This window comes from Rattus rattus, chromosome 5 (assembly GCF_011064425.1).
Source record: "Rattus rattus isolate New Zealand chromosome 5, Rrattus_CSIRO_v1, whole genome shotgun sequence".
NCBI lineage: Eukaryota > Metazoa > Chordata > Mammalia > Rodentia > Muridae > Rattus > Rattus rattus.
In genome coordinates, this window is record NC_046158.1 from 111,237,236 (window position 1) to 111,259,011 (window position 21,776).

Genomic DNA, 21,776 nt, shown 5'->3' on the forward strand with positions numbered 1-21,776 from the left:
TTTACGTCATTAATCAGGACAATGCGTTACAGACTTGCCCACAGGCAGTTTGGTCAGGCGAGGTCTTTTACCAATGACTCTAACTTGTGTCAAATTAACAAAACCCAAAAGTCAGTTAATCTGTCACCCATCCAGTAAGTGATGGTAGAAATTCCAGTAACCGGTATTGAAAAGTTGGTGACCACATCTCAGAACGTACATGACAACTGTGGTGGAGGGGCTATTTGTGATTATCAGTGAGTGAGAGCTATCTTTTCTTGGTGATCCCCCAGCTGGGCTTCCCTTTGGACCTGCCCTTTCAGGGAGCTATAAAAGTACTTGATGTCCATTTCTACTTTGCAGTGTAGCAGGGAACTGAGTCTGGCCCAGGGTGATCACCTCTCCCAGTGCACCTCCCACGCCTGCCTACTGCTTCCATGAGGGGGTGTGTACACTCTGTCCCTTCCACTCCAGTCAGAGCTGCCATGGGGGTAGGGGTGGGGGTGGGGTGGGCGTGGGGGCCGGCTCTTCTCTCCTTCTGAAACAGGTTTACCAGAAACTTTTTAGAACTTTTTAGAAACTTTTCAGAACTACATTTTGAGGGAAGATGTGCATAACAAAGGCTCGGTGCTTGGAGAGAAGCCAGGCACCAGGAGGAAGTTAGGGCTGTAGTCCTCATCAGGGCCGTCATGAGGGACGCTGCTGGTCTGTGAAGTGAGGTACCTGCTTCCTTGTTGCGAATTTGGAGTTGCTCAATGGCCATGGATTCTGCGTAGGATGGTCAGGCAGAGTCAGGGTTGAGGGGCTCTGACATAGACAGGATTGGGCTGGGAGTCAAGTCGTCAGGATTTGATTGACCTCAAGGTGAAGATCCTGTTTGCATTGGGGCTAGAACTGATGCTGGACTCTTGAGCTCAGAGCTCTGGGTTATTTTACATGCAGTGGGGCTTTGGGATCTTAGAGGGTGCCCCAGCCTCTGTAAGGGTCCTCTGGGGACCTCCTTTCTTCATGCTCCCTTTGTGAGATAGCACATTTCTCTCCTGTGCTGTCTTGTTTTAATTCTCCCAGAAGTTCACATGAAGGTGGACTTGCCCCATAGACAGATAGAGAAACTCAAAGACTGGCAGTGGTGTCAGGTGGGGCTGAGATATGTAACCCCAGGAGGTGGGAGCATATTTGATATTCTTGGGGTGAGTTCAGAAGCGTTGGCCAGATGAGGCCTAGGGAAAGGCAGGCCCTGGCCTAGGTATCCCTTAGCCAGCAAGTAGGATACTGAGCCTGGCTGCCCTATTCTGCCCACTGTGTTTACATCTCTATTCCTGTCCATTGGCCTGGCCCCTCTGGTTTGGTGGTGCTGTGCCTTGTACTCACTGTGACTGGCTGAGAAGGCTGGGAAGGGTCTGGCAGGGAGGCTGGGGCGGCCTGCCCCAGACTGGAGGGTGGGAGGAGCCCTGCACAGACACAGAGCCCCTTTGTTTGCCAGCACAGCAAGGCAGCTGGTGTGGGATTTCTGGGAGTGTTTTTCCCCCCTTCTTTCTTTCTTTTTTACCTTAGAAGAATAATTTCATTGTCTGGGGGGTCTCAAGATTCCAAATCCTCGGCAGCCCTGCCAGGCAGGCCGAAGATGTCCCCCTGGACGAGCCCCAGCTTCCTCCTTTCACCCTTTCCTCCTGCTAGAAGCTTGGAAAGAGCTTCCTGTAAGGAAGAAGCAGCTGGCCGTTAGTCCTACCTGTTGGAGAGTCACAAAGTCCAGGGTGCAGATACACTGGCTCCCACAGCTGAGGTCACCCGTGGCCTGGGTAGAACTCTCACGAGTGAGCACAGGGCTTCAGGGAGAGGAGGGATGCTGGTGAGAAGGGATGACCTAGTTCGGAGGGTTTCAGCTGGTGTGATTCTGGATTCTAAGGAGGTGAAGTGAGGAGGGGTCTGGTGACCTTGGCGCCTTCCTCTTCTGTAGGCAGCAGTGAGGAAATCCAGACTGGGTGACCTGAGAAGCACCTCATCTCAGGTGCCCGATGGAGGGAATACAAACAAACAGAAAACAAACATCCAAAAAACAGAAAACCAAAACAACAAAAAGCCTTGTGTTCAGAGGGTCCCAGGATGGGCAGGATGTTTTGTGTCTTTGAAAGGTGGAGGTAGTTGCCAGTGGCATCGTATTTGCAGCAGTAATCACAGTCAGTGACACGGTGACCTGTGGATAAGCGGGAGAGGCAAAGGTGGTCCCTTGCTGAGGAAGGGGTGTCTACACAGACTGGGCTGCTGAGCTGCAAGGTAGTGTCTCTCAGGCTGTGGCCATGCTCACTTCCTGTAGAATTACCAGTCCAGCCCGGAATCCAGCCTCGCTCAGTGACCAGGAAGCTGCAGCCTCAGTTCTGAGACACGAGACAGTAATCGATCTCCCCAGTGAGACACCCGTGTCCTGGGGACCGCTAGGTAGTTGTTCTTAAGAGCCAGTATGTGGGGCCTGCGGTCCACAGCTCCACAGTCCTGGTGAGAACTGTGTGGTCAGAACCTAGAGGCGGCTTCTTCGATGTAGGGCAAGGAAAGTGAATGCTTGCTTCCGGCCATTAGGTGGTGGTGGTGGTGGTGGTGGGGGAAGCCCAAGGCTTTGGAGGAGAGCTAGGGGTTTATGTTGTGTGTGGAGGGGAGTATTTTGTGAGAACTGAAGTCAGCAGAGCCTGAGGATAAATGGCTTTCCTGTGTTTGTTGTAGAGTAGGTGCTCAATGAATTGCTGGGTTGTAGTCTGGTCTTATTAGTGAGGTCTCGCCATAGCTCTCTTAGAGCATAGTTAGAGCAGGGGTTCTCAATCTATGGGTTGCAACCCCTTTGGGGTCGAATGACCCTTTCATAGGGGTCACCTAAGACAGTCAGAAAACGCAAATATTTACGTAATGATTCATAACCAGTCGCAAAACTACAGTTAAGAAGTAGCGATGAGATAATTTTATGGTGGGGAGGTCACTGTGGCATGAGGAACTGTATTGAAGGGTCACACCATTAGGAAGGTTGAGTTCAGAGAGAGTGAGCTGGAGGGTCAGTCCCTGAGGACATTGGGGTTAGAGGCGACATTGTTTGGCCTGTAAGGATGACATGGGTTGGCTCAGTGGACAAAGGGGATCTTCTGCTAAGGACACCCACAACTTTGACTCCGGGGGCTGTGGATGGGGTGAGAGCAGGAATATGTGTGCTACCCCAGCTGAGTTCTGGCATTTCTGGGCTCAGCAAGATCAGGTGTGGAGGAGGGGCTGACACTGGGAAGCTGGGGCCTGTGGCTGGGAAAGTGCTGTCTGGAGGCAGTGGGGTATTTTGAAGACAGGTATTCATGCTCTGGCTGACTCAATTTCTTGAAGCTTTGGGGCTTGGCCTGCTCGGGGATATGGATGCTGGGCAGGAAGCCCTAGACACCCCCCTTCCCGCCCCAATTTACCATGGAGGCCGGAGCAAGAAGGCAAGTGTCTATTGTTCAGAGCTCTCAGCTCCCCTCCTCCTCCCTCACTGCCTGGCTGAGCCAGCACTTTTTCTTCATTCCTTTATCTGTGGGCTGGTACAGGCCGTTCTGTTTCTCCTGTGCATACAGATCAAGGCGAAAAGGGGACAGGCATGCACCAAGGACTGTTTAAATTCTTCCTCAGTAAGACAGTTTCTCTCCTTCCCTCCCTTTCTCCCTCCCTCCCTCTCCCTTTCTCCCTCCCTCTCCCTCTCTCCCCCCTCTCTCCTTCTATCCCTCCCTCTCTCTACCTTCCTCCCTCTCTCTGCCCCCTCAAAGAAAAGAAAAACAAAACAAACATAAAAACAAACCCCAAAACAACCCAAGTGGGGAAAATGATAAAAACCAACAGCAAAGGTTGACTGAGCCCAGCACTGCAGGCTTTCTGGATATGTCTTCTCCTATTTTTTAGTTGGGTCTCAGGTTGTATAGACATAAGGTGGTAAGAGGGCCACGGTAGACATTCCTGTCATCTGTGGCTCTGTGTGTGTGGTGCCTCTGGCTTCTTGTGGGCAGCAAGGGTGGATGGAACCGGTTTGGGACAAGACTTACGGAAGACCGGTACTGTGGAGTTAGCTGTGAAGGGAAGGTCAGTGGTTCAGGGACCCGTAGGTCCTGTGCTGTTTGCATCTGATACCCATGTTCAAGGTCTCTGAGATGGTGTTGGGAGTGGAGGGTTCTTTCTGCAGTCATATTTAAGGTGGCCTGTGGTCCATTTCAGAACCCTGTCACAGTGTATCTGCAGCACACGTCCTTCATGTGTCAGGTCCTTAAATGCTGACAGTCAGCCTATGACAACTGCATTTGACAGTCACAGCAGTGTAGTGGGGAACATCCAGTCATGCTTAGGGGAAGAGTAGACTGTTCTGGTTTAGAAGGTAGTCTCAGGGATCCTGTGATAAACAGGACCCACCTCCCTAGTTTTTTTCTTTTTCTTTTTAGATAATATCTTTCCATATAGCCCAGGTTAGCTTGAACCTCATGATCTTCCTTCCTTCCCAGTACTGGAATTACTGGTATATGTGGCCACAGTCAGTGTGGGAATTCTAGTTCAATCCTTGTTACACCTGCTCTACAAAGTAGCATTTCAAGTCGTGGCTCCACTCATAAGCTTTACAAACACTGCCGCCTTTCCGCCCCTTTATTGCAAAAAAAACAAAAAACAAAAACAAAAAAACAAAAAAACAAAACAAAACAAAAAAAAAAAAACAAAAAAAAAAAAAAAAAAAAAACAAAAAAAACTAGGCTGTTGGAGTGTCCCTGGGGCAGGGGTGCTGTAAAGGGGAATCCCCACTCTTCCAGAATGTGGGCTGGAGCACGCAGCCGTGTCAGGTCTCACCTGGTGCATGGGCACTCTGGTATCCTTACAGCTGACGCAGGCCCTCCGCAGTGCTCTGTTTACTAGCTTGTCACGGCGTTGGCGGTGACTGGCAGACTTCCGGTGGCATCACCACTGACCCTGCCAGCGCGTGCAATCCGCCACATCCTCACCTCTAAATTTAGTGCACAGGAACCTGGGCCTCTAAAGGGGGGAGGGAGAGACTCCAGACAGTCCTGCTTGGCATGTTCCCTGGAGGGTGGGGGCCTAAAAGAAGGGGAAGAGGGTAGCGGAGGAGGAGGAAGCAGGAAAGGCTCGTGCCCACCTATTAGTGGCCGGCAAAGCCTGGATTGCCTGGGCGGGATTCTGGTTCTCTAGCGCCATCTGCCTGTAGTCTACCCTGACTTGACCAGTTGAGTCTGGGAGTGGAATAGGAGGTGCACTAGGAGAGGAGGCACTTCTGTCGAGGCCCATACATCACGTGGAATAAGTTGGGGGAGAAGCAGCCTCTTAGCCTGAGCATATTTAGGAAGCAAAGCACCTATTTTGCTAAACCTGCAAGTGTTAGAGGACACTGTCTCGGGGAAAATGGAAACGTCAGCTGGAAGTGGACATATCTTGACATGCCGTGTAACCTCCGTTCAGACCAAGGTAGATATGCTCCCTCCACTGCAGGAAGCTCCCTCCTTCTCATTCACCTCCACTTTCCTTTAATCTGTCCCCAACAGATTGCTTGCCTTTCCCCGAACTTCATGTAAATGGAGCCATACAGTAAGTGCTGCTAGGTGTCTGACCTCTGGTTCGGTCACATGTTTGTAGGTGCATCTGTGCTGTTGGAGCACAGCAGCTCTTTTCTGTGGTTGCTGAGTTTTGCATGGGATGAGAGTACTACATAGCCCATGCATCTGTTATGAGTCACCACTTTTGGGTAATTTTCCAGGTTTGGTTAGTGTGATAAAGCTATAAATGTCTTTGACATGTCTATTTGGTGGGATGTGCCCTGCATCTCCAGTTGATTCTTTTTTTTTTTTTTTTTTTTTTTTTGGTTTTTTTTTTTTCGGAGCTGGGGACCAACCCAGGGCCTTGCACTTCCTAGGTAAGCGCTCTACTGCTGAGCTAAATCCCCAGCCCCTCCAGTTGATTCTTAAAAGTGGATTGCTTTGTCTGGAAAAAGCCATGCTTGCTTCATGGGTGTGGGTGACAGGTTTTTATTTGCTTCTTGGTCTGTAGTCTAGCAGCTTCCATCCACCTGCATTTATTTCCTTGTTCGATCTTGGTGCTATTAAGTTCTGCAGCATCTCTGACTCAAACCTTAGCAAAGATAACTGGACTTTGACGTTGCTTGAGTCAGGGAATGTAAGGGATAGGGTAGGAGCTGAGTTCCAAAGCAGCTTGGTCTTTCTGGGACTAGAGGAGCAGTGCATTGCAGCCTGGGCCACCTTCTTGCCCCTCATTACCAGCTGCCCAGTCTGGCGTCTCTCAGCTGGCAGTGTGTAACTGTCAATTTGATGTCTGCTGTCTGGTGCCACGGGTCATCACAGTCCAGTGTTTCCTGGGTTCATTGCTGCTTTGTGGTGACTGGGGGCCTGGGTGGATGGGGAAAGGACCTGCCCAGAATAGCAAGGATTGTTGGATACTAGCACTTTCTGGAGGAACAGGGAGGTGAAGACTTTGTCCTTCCCACCACATTGCCACCTCACTGATACTCAGAAGGCCAGCCAAAAAGCAGAGAGGAGAAAGACGTAAGGGGGAAGAGCGTACTAGGGAGGTGCCAGGTGAGAGCCAGGGACAGAGCCCAGCGCTGTGTGTAAGAGTGTCCTGGGCTGGTGTGATCATTCTGGAGCCCGTGCAAGTATTTCTGGTATGTGTGAGTATCCTGATGTCTGTGTGAGTAGCCTGGGGTTGGCACAGAGAGCAGACACTCAGGGTTGAACAGTTGAACAGGACCTCGGGACTTGGTCATCTCTTCTCAGGTCACCTCTTGTCCTACTTTAGACTTGTGGCCAGGGAACAGGCACAGCTTAAAGAGATTTGAGAGTGGGATTGATGGATTTCACCTCTTGTTGGTAGATCCTAAAACACATTTCCTCCTTGGCTGTCCTATCTCTCTGCCCTTTCCTGTCTCCCTTTCTGCATTTTTGGAGGGTCTCTCTTCTTGATCAGGTCTTTAGGGAGTGAGGGCAGCTTGCAGTGAGAGCCGACCCCTACCCCTCCCCTCTCTTGTCACAGGCTCCTAGAAAGTGAGCACGGACGGTATGCAAAGTTGTGAATCCAGTGGCGACAGTGCGGATGACCCTCTCAGTCGTGGCCTACGGAGAAGGGGACAGCCTCGTGTGGTGGTGATCGGCGCCGGCTTGGCTGGCCTGGCTGCAGCTCGAGCACTTCTGGAGCAGGGCTTCACGGATGTCACTGTGCTTGAGGCTTCCAGCCACATTGGGGGCCGTGTGCAGAGCGTGAAACTTGGTAAGCATCACTCAGACCCAGGTACTGCTGTAGGCCACCTTTCCCCCCCAACCCCAGTCCTACCTCAAATCTTACTAATTTAATCTTTCCTTGGGATAAGTATTTGATCATGCACCCATGTGGGTGCTTTCCAGAAGCTTCCTTAGCCCCTTGCTCTGACATCCCATTTTGGAGAATGCTGCTTGGTGTTAGAGTTGGAGTTGGCAATGTTTGTTGGGGAGGACATACTATCTAAGAACTGTGGGTACTTACTTCTAATGTCACAGGAGGGAGGGTACATGTGTAAGTTCTGATTAGTCTTTAGTACAAGTTAGTGTATCATGACTGAGGACCAGGCAACAGGACTAGGGTTATTAGAGTGGAAGGGGGATTTTAGGCTTCCTTGTGGGCGATGTGTGTTAGGATTGTCTGTAAAGAAGATCTGTCCATGTTGCAGCCAGAGGAGAGACTTGCCCCTGGGCTGGGAAGAAAGTGCTCGGGTTCTAGATATTTTCTGAAATGGAGCTGGAGATCAGGGCTCCCACGGCCACAGCCTGTGTGAGGTGTTCGGCCAGTAGTGAGTCAAGTGAGTTGGGAGTATGAATATGACCCATTGAGAAAACGTGCAGTGACCTGGAGTATGTGAGAGATTTGGCTCCTGTGTGTGTGTGTGTGTGTGTGTGTGTGTGTGTGTGTGTGTGTGTGTGTGTGTGTGTGTGTGTGTCTGTGTGTGTCTGTGTGTGTGTGTGTCTGTCTGTCTGTGTGTGTGTGTGGGTTGGTGTGAAAGTGTGCTGCATGAGTGTGTGTGTGCTGTGCATGAGTGAATGTGTATGTGTGCTATGTGTAAGTATGTGTACATGCTATATGTGTGTGTGTGTCTGTGTATATGTGAGTGAACGTGTATGTGTCCGTGAGTGTGTGTGTGAGCATGTATGAGTTTGTGTGCTATGTATGAGTGTGAACTCTGTGAGTGTGTGTGTGAGTGTGCTGTACATGAGTGAATGTGTATGGTCTGTGTGTGTGTGTGCGCGTGCACGTGCGTGTGTTTAGACACTAGAGTGACGACATTGGTTGCCTTCCTCAATTGCTTTCTAACTTAATGTTTTGAGACAGTGTCTCTGTTTCCTCAGTGAACCTGGAACTAAAGTTTTCTGCTAGTCTGGCTGGCCAGTAAGCCCTAAGGGTCTTCCTGCTTCTACTGACTATAGGTGTGGAGTTTTTACATGGGTTTGGGGGATCTAACTGAGGCCCGCATGTTTTTGTGGAAGCGCTTTCAGCTGAGCCATCTCCCAGCTTCGTCTTCCGTTTCGAGACGGGTCAGTCCGTCTCCAGGGCAGGTGGGCCTTGGAGCTCCAGTTCTTTGCCTCCTAAGGCCTGAGCTGCCGCAGTTGCTCTCTAGAGGGTTTTGTGCTCCCGTGCACAGTGTGCATACTCACTTGCTTACACAGGTGGTCAGGCAGGGAGCCAGCGGGCATCAAGGACACACTCTCCTCTCATAGATCTCTTGGTCACAGGAACAGTCTTCCCCAGAGCCATGAGGTTTTGTCTCTCCTTCTCAGGCACAAACTTGGGTGACACTTGGCAGTAAGAATGAAAGTGCCGTCCAAAGTTCTTGTCAGGCTGGGGCAGCCAACGAGCCCCAGTGCTCTTTGCTCACTGTTGATTGGCTGGCTGGCAGCCTCAGGGAAGAGCAGTCCCATTTATGATTCTTGTGAGCTCTTCAGAGTTTGACATAGAAACAGAAGATGGGGAGATAGGTGGCCCAGTCCCTGGGGCAGCTGACAACTGAGACCATTCAGGGAGGGCACAGGGTGGCAGAAGACCAGATGGGAAACTTGCAGGGCAGAGAAGAGGGAGAGACTATCTGTGTGGAAAATACATGTGAAGGGATAGGGGAGAACATGCTGGGCAGGGCACCTGTGTTGTATGTAGACAGGTAGGCCAGAACCCAGTGTGTCGATGGCAGCATGGCATGGTGGCCATGTCCCTGTCAGTAGTGAGAGCAGGGGTCCAGAGCCAGCTCTGAGGACACCACTTGCTAGGAGGTGAGGAGGCACGAGGTGGTGCCTGGTGCCCTTGGGAATACAGGTGTGGCGGAGATGGAAGTGAGTGGGAGAAGCATCCTTGGTGGTGGCCATATTCTGTTCCTCTCACTCCTGGCAAACCTTGACCTGGCCCTGCTCTTCTCCTCATCTCACAGTTGAAGAACATCTAGAGACAGGAAAGGCCGCTCCTTGCTTTAACCCTGCCCAGTCTCTGTGTGGTTTGGAGCTCCCTACTGTGCCAGGGTAAGGGTTCGGTTCCTTCTCAAATGGCTGTTTTCCCTCTCAACTGTTAGCTGTTAATAGACTCTGGGAGAGAGAGCAACTACTGTGTTCACTCATTCTCACTGCTGAGCCCACCAGGCTCCCGCAGATAGCTCTGGACCTCTGGTCTCACCACAGAGTCCTGGTCAACCTCAGTCCAGTGGGTCACAAAGCAAGATGAGTAGTCATGAGTGAACAGTCAGGAGGGTTTCTGGAGAGGAGTGGGTGGCTGGTACCGTACTGCCTACATGTGCAGCACTGGCTAAAAACAAATTCATAGTAATTGTAATAGCAATAATAATATTGGTATTCTCGCTCTGCTCCTGTTGGGAGCTCAAAGTAGAACAGACACTCAGGGGACTTCCAGGCCTGAGGCTCTGGAGTGCCCTCCCTGGCCAGCAGGCAGCTCCTGTGGGCAAGGTCCTGGACTTTTTGTTTTTGGTGTCCTTTAGTCTGCCTACTTTTCCTACACAAGGGGGCCTGCCTCTTTCCGAGACACCAGGCAACTCTTCTAGCTACAGCATGAGGCTGTTGTAGGCACATTCATGTTGCAGGGCTATTTTTAGGAACTGGGGCTTAATTAGAAACATTCCAAGAAAGGGAAGGCATGCAAATAAGGAGGACCTGCTTACTCCTTGGGGCGAGGGCAAAACTACTGCCCTTAGGCTGTGTCAGACAGCTATGGAACAAGCCACCCCAGATATAAGAGCTTACGAAGTCAGTTTGTTTACTCAGAATCTGTGGAATGGACATGTGGGCAGGATTCAGGTAGCTGGGTCTTTTGGTGGCTTTGCCTTGATTCCTGCATGTCGGGGTCACTTGGAAATGTCACTCAAGTTGGTTAGCATCTCGAAGACGGCCTTACTGTCTTGTCTGGTAGGAAGTGTAGGCTTTGGTCTGGGCTCATATTCCTAGCAAGGTGAACCTCTGTTTCTTTCTATAGTTGTTAGTTTAGAGTGCTGGCTAGTTTTTTGTCAGCTTGACACAAGCTGGAGCCATTTTGGAGGAGGGAACATCAATTTTGAAGCCACCCCACACCCTCCACTAAATTGGCCTGTGGTACATCTTGATTGATGACTGACGTGGAAGGGCTCAGCTCTCTGTAGGTGATACCACCGTGTGCAGGTGGTCCCGGGCGCTATAAGAAAGCAGGCTGGGCAAAGCATGGAGCAAGCCAGTAAGCAACGCCCCTCTGTTGCCTCTGCATCAGCTCCTGCCTCCAGGTTCCTGCCCTGTTTGGGTTGCTGTCCTGACTTCCCTCAGTGATGGGCTGTGAGGTGGAAGAGTAAGCTGAAGCAAACCCTTTCCTTCCTGAGTTGTTTATGGCCGTGGTGTTTTATATCAACAATAGAAAGACTAATAACTAAGTCAGGCCCCTCGAGCTCTAGGCTCTGAGGCTGCAAATACAACTCCTACCACATTCTGCTAGTCAGAGCAAGTCGTGAGTTTAACCCAAATTCAGGGGGTAGACCCTGCCTCTCAGTGGAAGGCAGGACAGTTACTTTTGTCCAGAGGAGTATACATGAAGTAGGAGACATTATTGTGAATTTGACAGAAAGTTTACCATCTTGAGCCTGACCACTACAAACTGTTTCTCTGCTCTCTGCACTATTTTAACCTCTCTGGAAGCTAGGCAGGGAAAGCTGCCTCACAGCTTTATGGCATCTGAAGAAGAAACTGAGGCTCAGGTCAGAGACAGTTACCTCAGATCTGCTGCTATTGCTGTTGTGGCCAGGGATGAGAAGGTGGGGTGGATTCCTAGGCCCCTTACCTCTTGAATCCAGGAGTACTCTTAGCCCTCCTTGACAGAATCTCAGGGCCAGCCCCACGGTGTGGAAGGATCTCCCTGGAGATTGGGATTGTATTCCTCCATCCTAGGAAAATGGAGTTGTCCTCTCTTCTGTCCTAGAAGTGTTGGAAGGGGGCATCTTGTGCTGGGAGGAAGGCTTGGACTTTGGAGCCATGGGCTGTTGAGGTGCTAGAATAATGGTGGGGAATATCCTCTTGAGGAGGATAGTCGGGTGTCTGGCATGTAGTACTGTCTTAGAAGAAGGTTAAGACTAGAAAAGGAGAGGCTTCTAACTGATGTCTCGAGGTGATGCTGGGGCACACTCAGGAGTCACTCTGGCCAGTGCTTCTCCCTGATGGACAGCACTTCATCTGCTGTCAGGTGTCCTCTGTGGGCTTTGGCTGTTCCTCAGAGAGAGCTGCCAAACCCCTTCCTGCCCTGTTGTGTATATGTGGGTGGGGCCCTCTTAGAGAAGGAAGGGAGGCAGTCCTGTCCTTCTCTAAAGAAACCTCTGCCCTTCTAAGGGTCTGTTGTCACCACCAGGACACGCCACCTTTGAGCTGGGAGCCACCTGGATCCATGGATCCCACGGGAACCCTATCTATCAACTAGCAGAAGCCAATGGCCTTTTGGAAGAGACAACAGATGGGGAGCGCAGCGTGGGCCGCATCAGCCTCTACTCCAAGAATGGCGTGGCCTGCTACCTTACCAACCGTGGCCGCCGCATCCCCAAGGACGTGGTTGAGGAATTCAGTGATTTATACAACGAGGTAAGGGGAACATCAGGACAGTGTAGGGATACCACTACACTGTGAGCTAGGCAAGACACTGGTAGATTTTCTCAAAAAGGCCTTTAATGTCATTTGCTAGACTCTACTAAGTGTTTGGGTTGTGGTAATTGTTGTCACTATTTTTTAAAATAGATATTCAATATTTTTAGAAAGCATTCTAATTATTCCTAGTTTATAGCAATAGAACTGATTTTTGTGCATTGATCTCAATTCTCTGGTGATTATTTTAGTAATTCATTTATTTATTTAGTTATTATTAGGATGCTAATAATAATTTTGTTATTATGAGTAACCAGCACTGTTCAGGAGACCCTTTTGTACTGATGGAGCTGTTTCAGAGCTGCACCATTCCGTATGGTAGCTTCTAGTCATTTGTGGTTTTTGAGAGTAGCTGAATGTAGGTAGTGAAACCATGCAGGAACTAATATAAAACTCCGAATCTCAACAGGTATCTAGTGGTTACGATAGTGAGAGTCCAGCCTCAGAGTCCTTACTACTCTTAGTGTATTGGTGAGCATTGCAGTCTATTTTAGATAGAAGTAGCAATTCTGTACATCATTGAAATATCCAAGCCTTAAAAAATGACCAGTGTCCTTAGTATCTCTCAGGAGCACTGTAAGCTGCACTGTGAAAGCAGGTAAAGAATAAGAAGTGTTATTGTTGTAACGACCCCACTCCAGGTCAGTAAATGGACTGCTAAGCACTCATTGCACACTTGCCTTTGTACACTTGTGGCACTCCCTGGTGCCTGGAGGATGTGCACACCTGTTTTGTGTATGGACCGACAAGATACGTGAGGCAGTTCAGATAGTAACCTGCGTTCTTCAAAGTAGACCTTACTGGCCTACAGGCTGACTCCTGGCTATTGTAAGTGCTTTAAGCACGAATACTTGTGTTTTTATTTTTTATTATTTTTTAGATAGGTCTCATATAGCTCATCCTGGCCTTAAATTTGCTATGTAGCCAAAGCTGGCCTTGAAGTCCTGATTCTTTTTTTTTTTTTTTTTTTTTTTTTTACCTTCCAAGTACTGGGATTATAAATGTGTGCCACCATGCCTGGCTATCTGGATACTTCCTGAGAATAACCCTCAGTGGCTGTGACTTGTTCTCCTTCCTGTTGGTTAGTTTCACTTCTGAAAACCAAGACAGGGGGCTGTGGAGGATAAAATGAACAAAGTAGTTATCAAATTGCAGTGCTGCTTAGTGTCTGAAGGAAGAAATGTAGGTCAGGATTTACTTGTGGCTTTTAGTCGATACTCGGTGACCATTCTAAGTTGCCAGGTGAAGCCATGCCTAAAGTTAGCTTTATAGTAAATGTTTCCAGCAAAGATGGCTCTGAAGGGCCATTCATATGGGTACATTTTAGTGTATGTGTGTGGGCCCATAGGTCAGAGGTCACCATTGTTCCTCCTTACATTTTGAGACAAAGTCTCTTAGTGAATTTGAAGCTCACAGTTTCAACCAGAACAGCTGGCTGGTGAACCCTCTAGATCTACCCTAGTCGAGCTGCCCAGGGCTAGGTTTGCAGGTACATGCTAGGGGTCTGAACTCAGATCCTCATGATTGAACAGGAAGTACTTTACTTGTTGAGCCATTTCCCCTGCCCTGCTTTATTTGTTTGTTTTCCCTCAGTGCTGATTGAGCCCAGGGTCTTGTTTGCGCTAGGCAAGTGTTATCAGGCTGAGCTGTGTTCCCAGCATTAGATAGAGACTATTGAACACTTAAGCTATAGCCTCTTGGATCCCCAGTTTTCTCATCTGTAAAATATACATGGCTGTGTCTACATCCCAGTGTTCAAGGATTGTAATCCCAGTGAAAAGTATTTAAGAATTGGTGTAGTGGTCGTAGACCTGTGCCCTACACTCTGCTTTCATGTTCGGGAGGAGACCATAACCACATGATAGTCCTAGTTGGTGGTGGCTACATTTGTTACTCCTTGAAGGAACCTATGGTCTTCAATGACGTGAGCTGAATACTGGTTACTATGTTGCTTATCTTTTAGGGGAAAACCAGGGAGGAGAAGGAGAGTCCCCAGCTTGAGTTTTTGGCAGTGATCCTATAGGAGGAATTTGCTGAGGCTCCAGCTACTGCTGACCACCCAGCATCTTGTGACTGTAGGCAGGACAAGTTCCTAATATTTTTCTCTATAATTTATGCCGCAGAGGCATCTTTACTTCATGTGCTAGTTGCGTGTAGAGGCTTCTGTCCTGTGGAACAGTGGGAATGGAGTGTGGAATTGTAGCCGCCCTTCACTCTGGCCCCACAACATTTCCTAGGGCTGCAGTGCAGAGAAGACATCTTCTTTCCCATGGATGCATGCTGATGGAATAGAGACTCTTTTTAAGGAGGGAGATAACCACTCATCAGCCCGGCCACAAGCAATCATCCACAGCTGAGAAGCTCTCTGCTATATATAGTCCTAGAAATGACAGCAGTGGGTGGGGCTCCATTCTCACAGGGCTTCAGGGCCTTGGCATGATAGCTAGCCTTCCTGCCCTGACACCTGACTACCTTCCCAAGGCCATTCATTTCGTAGGGCATTCTGCTTGCTTCTTCCCCAAACCAACCCCTTTCAAGTTTCTTGACTGCCTCACCCTCCATCTTTGTGTAGTGTCTTCTGCTTGTAACTCTTTCTTCTCTCTGTCTTTGCCAGTGTTGCTGTATCCTGATGAGTCAGAATGAGTCCTTGGTTGACTTCATATCTGGTTTCTTTCTTGTCACAGTGTATCTTGTAGAAATCTTCTTAGAATGTCTCATCAGCTTGAGTTTGGGCAAGGCTCGGGACTTTCTCTTGCTTAATACATCATGGCTGTGAAGCCCACAAATGCATGTTGAGTGAATGTTAGTGAGTGTCTAGGGAGTCCTAGTGAGTGTCTAGAAGTAGACTTGTTCAGTGTTTGGGGGTAGGGTGGAAGGATTATGGGATGGGCTGGCAGAAGAGGCAGACCCTGTTTCAAGGGACTGATGGTCACCGTGGATAAGGAGTGGGTTGGTTTTTGGGCTAAAGAATGCTTGCCAAGTGGTTTCTGTTTCTTGGCCTGCTGGGGCCTCCCAGAGATGCTTTCTGCCCCCTGTGTTGCTCTCTTCTCTCTTCCTTCCATGTACTTCAGACCAAATGAAGGGGCTCTTTGTGGATCTGGGTACTGCAAAGAGGATGTCTATAGGGGATGAGCTTTCTGCATCTTGTTCTTGGAAAAGGTGATGCGTACAGATCAGATTCTCCAGGGAATGGGAGGAGGGCTCGCACACATGTGCAGAGCCCACCAAGAGGATTCTATAGCTCTCAGACATTTGCAGTGTGTTCAGGAAGGGCCCCCAAAGAAAGCTTTAGACCCATCACATCTCTCTTAAAGGCTTGGAGGTGAGGAGCTGGCTGACTAGGGCAGGTACCTGCTTAACCATGCAGAAGCCACCGCTGCACCAGGGACACCAGGGAATGGGTGGTCTTCCAGTTGTGCCCTCTGTAGAGGGTGATAAGAAGGCTCAGTCTTTTGGGTCTCTTTGTCAGGTCTATAACTTGACCCAGGAGTTCTTCCGGAATGGTAAACCAGTCAATGCTGAGAGTCAGAACAGTGTCGGGGTGTTCACCCGGGAGAAGGTGCGGAATCGCATCAGGGATGACCCTGACGACACAGAGGCCACCAAGCGCCTGAAGCTCGCCATGATCCAGCAGTACCTGAAGGTATCTTTGCTGTGGAGTATAGATGCCAGAGTGAAAAAGACGAATTCTGGGGGAATCTGGGTCCAAAGTACCATGCCGCTCAGAGCTCTTGTTGCTTGCATGGCCTGGCTCTGCCTCACCCGGCTTCTCTCTGGGTCTTCCCACAGGTGGAGAGCTGTGAAAGCAGTTCTCACAGCATAGATGAAGTGTCCCTGAGCGCCTTTGGAGAATGGACGGAGATCCCTGGCGCCCATCACATCATCCCCTCCGGCTTCATGCGAGTTGTGGAGCTGCTGGCTAAGGACATTCCCCCACATGTCATCCAGCTGGGGAAACCTGTCCGTTGCATCCACTGGGACCAGGCCTCGGCTCGACCCCGGGGTCCTGAGATCGAGCCCCGTGGTGAGGGTGACCACAATCACGACGCTGGGGAGGGTGGCCAGAGTGGAGAGAATCCCCAGCAGGGGAGGTGGGACAAGGATGAGCAGTGGCCTGTAGTCGTGGAGTGCGAAGATTGTGAAGTGATCCCAGCGGACCACGTGATTGTGACAGTTTCCCTGGGCGTGCTCAAGAGGCAGTACACCAGTTTCTTTAGGCCATGTCTGCCCACGGAGAAGGTGGCCGCCATCCACCGCCTGGGCATTGGTACCACTGACAAGATCTTCCTTGAATTCGAGGAGCCCTTTTGGGGCCCTGAGTGCAACAGCCTGCAGTTTGTGTGGGAGGATGAGGCAGAGAGCTGTACCCTCACCTACCCGCCTGAGCTCTGGTACCGCAAGATCTGTGGCTTCGATGTCCTTTACCCACCAGAGCGCTATGGCCATGTGCTGAGTGGCTGGATCTGTGGGGAGGAGGCTCTCGTCATGGAGAGGTGCGATGACGAGGCTGTAGCTGAGATCTGCACGGAGATGCTTCGACAGTTCACAGGTGGGCTCCATGTCCGTGCTGCTCACTGAGGCTTGGGGCCGTGTCCATGTGGTTCACTGAGGCTTGGTTACTTTCTCAACTCCCAGGTCTGTAGCAGTTTTACCCTTTCCAGATTGTGGCACTGAGGTGGCTGTGCCTACTGGGAGAGCAACTGCAGAGAACCATCTTTAGCCTCTGTCTCCTCAGTTGCTGGCACTCTCATTTTGTAGTTCAAATGACTCAAAAGGACTGCTCTTTTCACTAAGGGCCTCATGGTAAAAAGGGCTCCAGTGTCACCGTCACCACAGCTGCTCATTTCCTGTTACCTAGCATCTTATTCAGAGGTAGAATTGTTTTACTCTGTTTTTTTTTTTTTTTTTTTTTTTTTTTTTTTTTTTAAGATAGGTTTCATTGTGTAGCCCAGGCTGGCCTGGAACTCACTGGGTTGTAGCTACTTGCTTTGAACTCAAGATCCTCCTGTCCTATTCAGCCTTCTGAATGGTAGAACGACAAGCATATGCTATCATACCCAGCATCTTTGACTCTTTTAATTGGTTATTTTCTGCGCACAATTGCAGGAGAACTTTCCAGGAGCCCATGAAAATAAAAAGGGAAGCATGATTATCTGAAATTGTTTTGAATACTGCCTGGACTGAGGGCTAACCATGAGCTCTACCACTGAGGCACCCCCCCCCCAAATACTTTAAAGTAGGAAATTCAAAGGCCTTGAGATATATAATATTTGTTTTCTGGGGATCACTAGGAAGCGATGAATAGGAAATACAGCTTGAGCCCAGCCCCCTCATTCCTTCCAATCTTTTATGCTTGCCTCTTGGCTGCTTGATTGTTTGGGGTGCCTTCCCTATATAGCTATTTCTTATGTTCCCTTTTCTTGGTTCTTTTGACTCCCCAACAGGGAACCCCAATATACCAAAACCTAGGCGAATCCTGCGCTCAGCCTGGGGCAGCAACCCATACTTCCGGGGTTCCTATTCATACACACAGGTGGGCTCAAGTGGGGCAGATGTGGAGAAGCTGGCCAAGCCCCTGCCCTACACAGAGAGCTCCAAGACAGCGGTGAGTGGGCTGTGAATGCTGTGGAGAGGCCTTGGAGGGGGTGTTCTGCATGTGTCTGGTCCAGGGAGGAGGACTGGAGTAATGTCCACTGAGGGTGTCACGGTGAGGAACAGTGGGGGTGGCTCCCATGGTGAAAGAAAACACAAGGCAACAAACACTTAACATCTGGAAGAAAAAAGTAGAATCACGTAGAAAATTAATATTTTCTTGAATCTCTGAAACCTGAATCATTGCTTGCTGTGCTAGACAGAAACCTTCAGCCGCAGCTAGATTGAATTCATTAAACAATTAAAATTAATAAATTAAAGTTTTGGTTCCTTGATTGCACTACTTACACTTCAAGTTCAAAGCCGCACGTGCCTAACGTTCCCGCAGTAGAGTCCGATGGGACAGCAGAGGGTTATGTCCTTGATATGTTTTAGAGATTAAATTTGAGGGACTAGGGTTGTATCTTAACGGGTAAAGCACTTGCCTGATATGTCAGAAGCCCTGGGTGCGAAGCCCAGCACCTCAGAAACCCTGCAATTCTAGCACTGGAGATGTGGAAGGGAGAGGCGCAGCCGTTCAGAGTTATCCTTGGCCACATCGTGTAAGGTGAGCCTAAGATACATGGACACTGTCTTAAGGCAGAGAAAAACTTGAGAAAACTGCCCTGCCTCAAAGCAGGTCAACTGTACTCGAAGAAAATAAATCTGAGGCCAGCAAGATGGCTTGGTGGGTAAGGGACTCACTGCCAGCCCTGATGACTGCCCTGGCTTCAGCCCCTAGGACCCATGCAAAAGATAGAATCATTGATTCCTGCTTGCTGTCCTGATTTCTGTCTGAGCATGATGGCATGAGAACATGCACGCGCGCGTGCGCGCGCGCGCACACACACACACACACACACACACACACACACACACACACGCACACACACACACACTGTTAAAGACGGACAGAAATATGCTCCCATAGTATATTTTGTTCACTAACTGTGAACATACATTAAATGTTAAAATATAATAATATATTTAAAGTACTTCTTTGGAGTTATTGATGGAGATTTCTGTCAGTGAAGGTGTCTGTCTAGCTGTGCTTAGAGAGGGCATCTTCCTACAGAGGAGACCCCCTGGCTGTGACAGAAGCAAAGCAAAACAGAAATCAGCAGCAAAACTCTGGAGGATGGTGGTTGGGGAAACACATATCTTAGCTCCAGGCTTCCATGTTCAGGAGTTTACCTCGTAGTCCAAGAACGAGGGCTGTAAGAACATGGCGCTTATGTCTTCAGGTAATAGCTACATGGACCGGAAAGGGGATTCCTTGGACTGAGATAGCAGTACACCATGAAGCCTGTTGGCTAGAATTCAGCCACAGGTTTACACACTGCTGACAGAGAGGCCGAGTCATGTCATTTTTTTTACTTTGAATAACTTTGGAACCAGTTTAGAACTAGAACCTGAGCTGGGAGCGGTGGGCGACTCACAGTTTTAATCCCAGCACTCGAGCGGTAGAGACAGGTGGGTCTTTCTGAGTTCCAGGCCAGGCAGGACGGATATGTACTTTGAGACCCTGTCTCAAAACAAACAAACAAACAAACAAACAAACACAAAAGGAACTGGGGCTTGATGAAGAAGGGCGGAGAGGCAGCCTGAGCTGAGCCACACGGCCCATCCCTGAGACTCCCTAGTCCCTTATCAGTAGGTGCAGTTTACAAGGCAGCTGGCCAGGGTGCTCGTTCCTAGTCTAGACTTGGAGTCAGCACTGCTCTCTTGGAGAAAGTCCACACACGAGTTTGATATGCAAGACCGAGCCAACCTTGGATTCACCAGGACACCTGCTTTCTTGAGATTGAGCGCTGACTAGACCAGAGTTTCCCTGTCTTCAGTGTGGTGACCTTCCCCTCTGGCGGAACTTCTTTTGACTGTTGTCGACTCACCAGCATCCATCCTTTAAGAATCAGTCAGAGGTCCTGTTCTCTGGGAAGCTTTGTGGGATTTCCCAGACCTCGAACATCTTTTCTGGGCTTTCAGCACCTCACCCGAACACCCACCATCACATACGACACTGTTTAGTAACTGGGTTTCGTGTCTGGCTTCCCCACCAGCATGGAAGCTCCACAAAGCAGCAGCCTGGTCACCTTTTATCATCCAAGTGCCCAGAACAATCCCTGGACCCTAGTAGGGGCTCCATAAAGGTTTGTTAAATTACCACCTAACTTTGTTTACATTCTTCCAGATTCTAAGTGCTTAACGTGCATAGCTTCATTTACTCTCTGCAGCTCAGCTAGCCTCAGAGGCAGGTGGTATAAATCTCTCTGTCTGATCAGAGAATAGAGGCTGAGGAGGGTAGACTATTAAGAGGTGAATGGATTCTTTGGGACTATCGAGCCAGGACTTCTAACAGCCTTGGGACAGAAGGAACTGAGGCGTGGGTGTATGGGGAAGGGAAGGGGGCAGGTGGGTGGGTGACCCTTCACCCCATGGAAACAGCAGTACCTGCATCCTGTTCACTCGTGTCTGCCTTGTAGGAGTAGGGGTTCCGGGGCTGACAGGGAGCCCGCTGCCTCTGCTGCTTCCCCACCCTCACTTCCCCTTCCTCCTGCTTAGCCCATGCAGGTGCTGTTCTCCGGTGAGGCCACACACCGCAAGTACTACTCCACCACCCACGGTGCTCTGCTCTCTGGCCAGCGTGAGGCCGCTCGGCTCATCGAGATGTACCGAGACCTCTTCCAGCAGGGACCCTGAACGGTGTCCTCACTGCCAAACGTGTTCCTTAAAGAACCACTAACTCGTGACTGCTGGTCCCCGCCCTTGCCCCCGTGCTCTTAATTTCCTCATTGTCTGTAGAATGGGATTCACCTTCTGTAGTGGACACCGGGCCGACTTCCGACCTGGCTCTATAGCTTTTCTTTTTCTCCAGGCTGGGTAACGACCAGGTGGGATCCTGCTTCCTGCTTTCCTCCTCTCTCCATGTTCTTGCAAGTGCCTTCAATACTTCGCATTTTTGGGATAATAAAAGAAGTGACCCTTCCCAAGCTCCTTCGCTTCTCTCCTCCATTCAAAGCCTTTGTGTTTGTTTGTTTACTCTCATCTCTGACTAGGGGTTGGTGCAAGGCGTTACAGCTGTGCTCCTATAGAAGGGAAGGTGCTTAGGGTTATTGGGGAGATGTCCCTTTACCCGTTCTGTTTGTCTCTGTTCAGTGAGATCCCCTGCCCACTGCGCACTTCCTTAGGGTGGGCAGGCTGTGTGGAGTGAAGGTGAATTCTACAGGATGTCCCATCTGTGGCTCCGTACCAGGGCGCGATGAATTTATTGCTGGCCACAGGGCAGTGAGTCTTTAACAGTATGTGTCCGATGTCTTCCATCACAGAACCTAAACGGCATGCTGTGGGTCCTCCTTTGGTCACACCAGCTCCCTTCTCTCTAGCCCAGTTCCTTTGTGGGAAGCCGCCCTTACTTTCTGTGAATTTGATAGGAGGTTCTGACTCACTTCCACTGTCCCGGCTTTCTCCACCGACTGCAGTAGGACAGACAAAAAGCAGCCACAAGCTATAAAGTAGGAGGGAAGTAATTACCAGGTGTCAGAGTTGTAAAGAACACCATGGGGATCAGATGGCTCAAAATGTTTCTTTGGTGACTGCACATTGTGTGTATGGGGGGCATCAGGTATGTGGGGTAGGAGTGGGGTGGGGGGAGGGAGAACATTCAGCAACACCACCAGTCATATGCTAGCATGGTATCAATCATAAATAAGGGGCACATTGTTTCCTTTTGTTAATTGAACTCTTATGTGTGTGGGTATTCTGCCTATATGTATGTATGTGCACTATGTGCGTGCCTGGTACCCACAGACCAGAAGAGGGTGAGGGATCCCCGGAACTGGAGTTACAGATGTTTATTAGCTGTCATGTGGGTGCTGGGAATTGAACCCGAGCCCTTTGGAAGATCAGCCAGTGCTTTTAACCTCCAAGCCATCTCTACAGTCTGCATAGTTTCCTGGCACAATGGATGCCAGCCCCGGTTGGAAAGGATGA

At 49.7% G+C, this 21,776-nt stretch overlaps 1 protein-coding gene across 2 annotated transcripts in view; it reads left to right on the forward strand.

Annotated features, from left to right (window-relative positions):
- Smox (spermine oxidase) overlaps nucleotides 1-20,798 on the forward strand; it is a 34,290-nt gene extending 13,492 nt beyond the window's left edge. Inside the window, exons 2-8 of one of the 2 annotated variants that reach the window (XM_032904251.1) lie at nucleotides 7,018-7,251; nucleotides 11,869-12,095; nucleotides 15,625-15,798; nucleotides 15,945-16,704; nucleotides 17,600-17,760; nucleotides 19,847-19,936; nucleotides 20,349-20,798. In XM_032904251.1, coding sequence (XP_032760142.1) covers nucleotides 7,044-7,251; nucleotides 11,869-12,095; nucleotides 15,625-15,798; nucleotides 15,945-16,704; nucleotides 17,600-17,760; nucleotides 19,847-19,936; nucleotides 20,349-20,486 — 1,758 coding nt within the window. In that variant the 5' untranslated portion in view covers nucleotides 7,018-7,043 and the 3' untranslated portion in view covers nucleotides 20,487-20,798. The remainder of the gene's footprint in view (nucleotides 1-7,017; nucleotides 7,252-11,868; nucleotides 12,096-15,624; nucleotides 15,799-15,944; nucleotides 16,705-17,599; nucleotides 17,761-19,846; nucleotides 19,937-20,348) is intronic. The other variant, XM_032904252.1, reaches the window with a different exon arrangement.
- The last annotated feature ends 978 nt before the right edge of the window (nucleotides 20,799-21,776 follow it).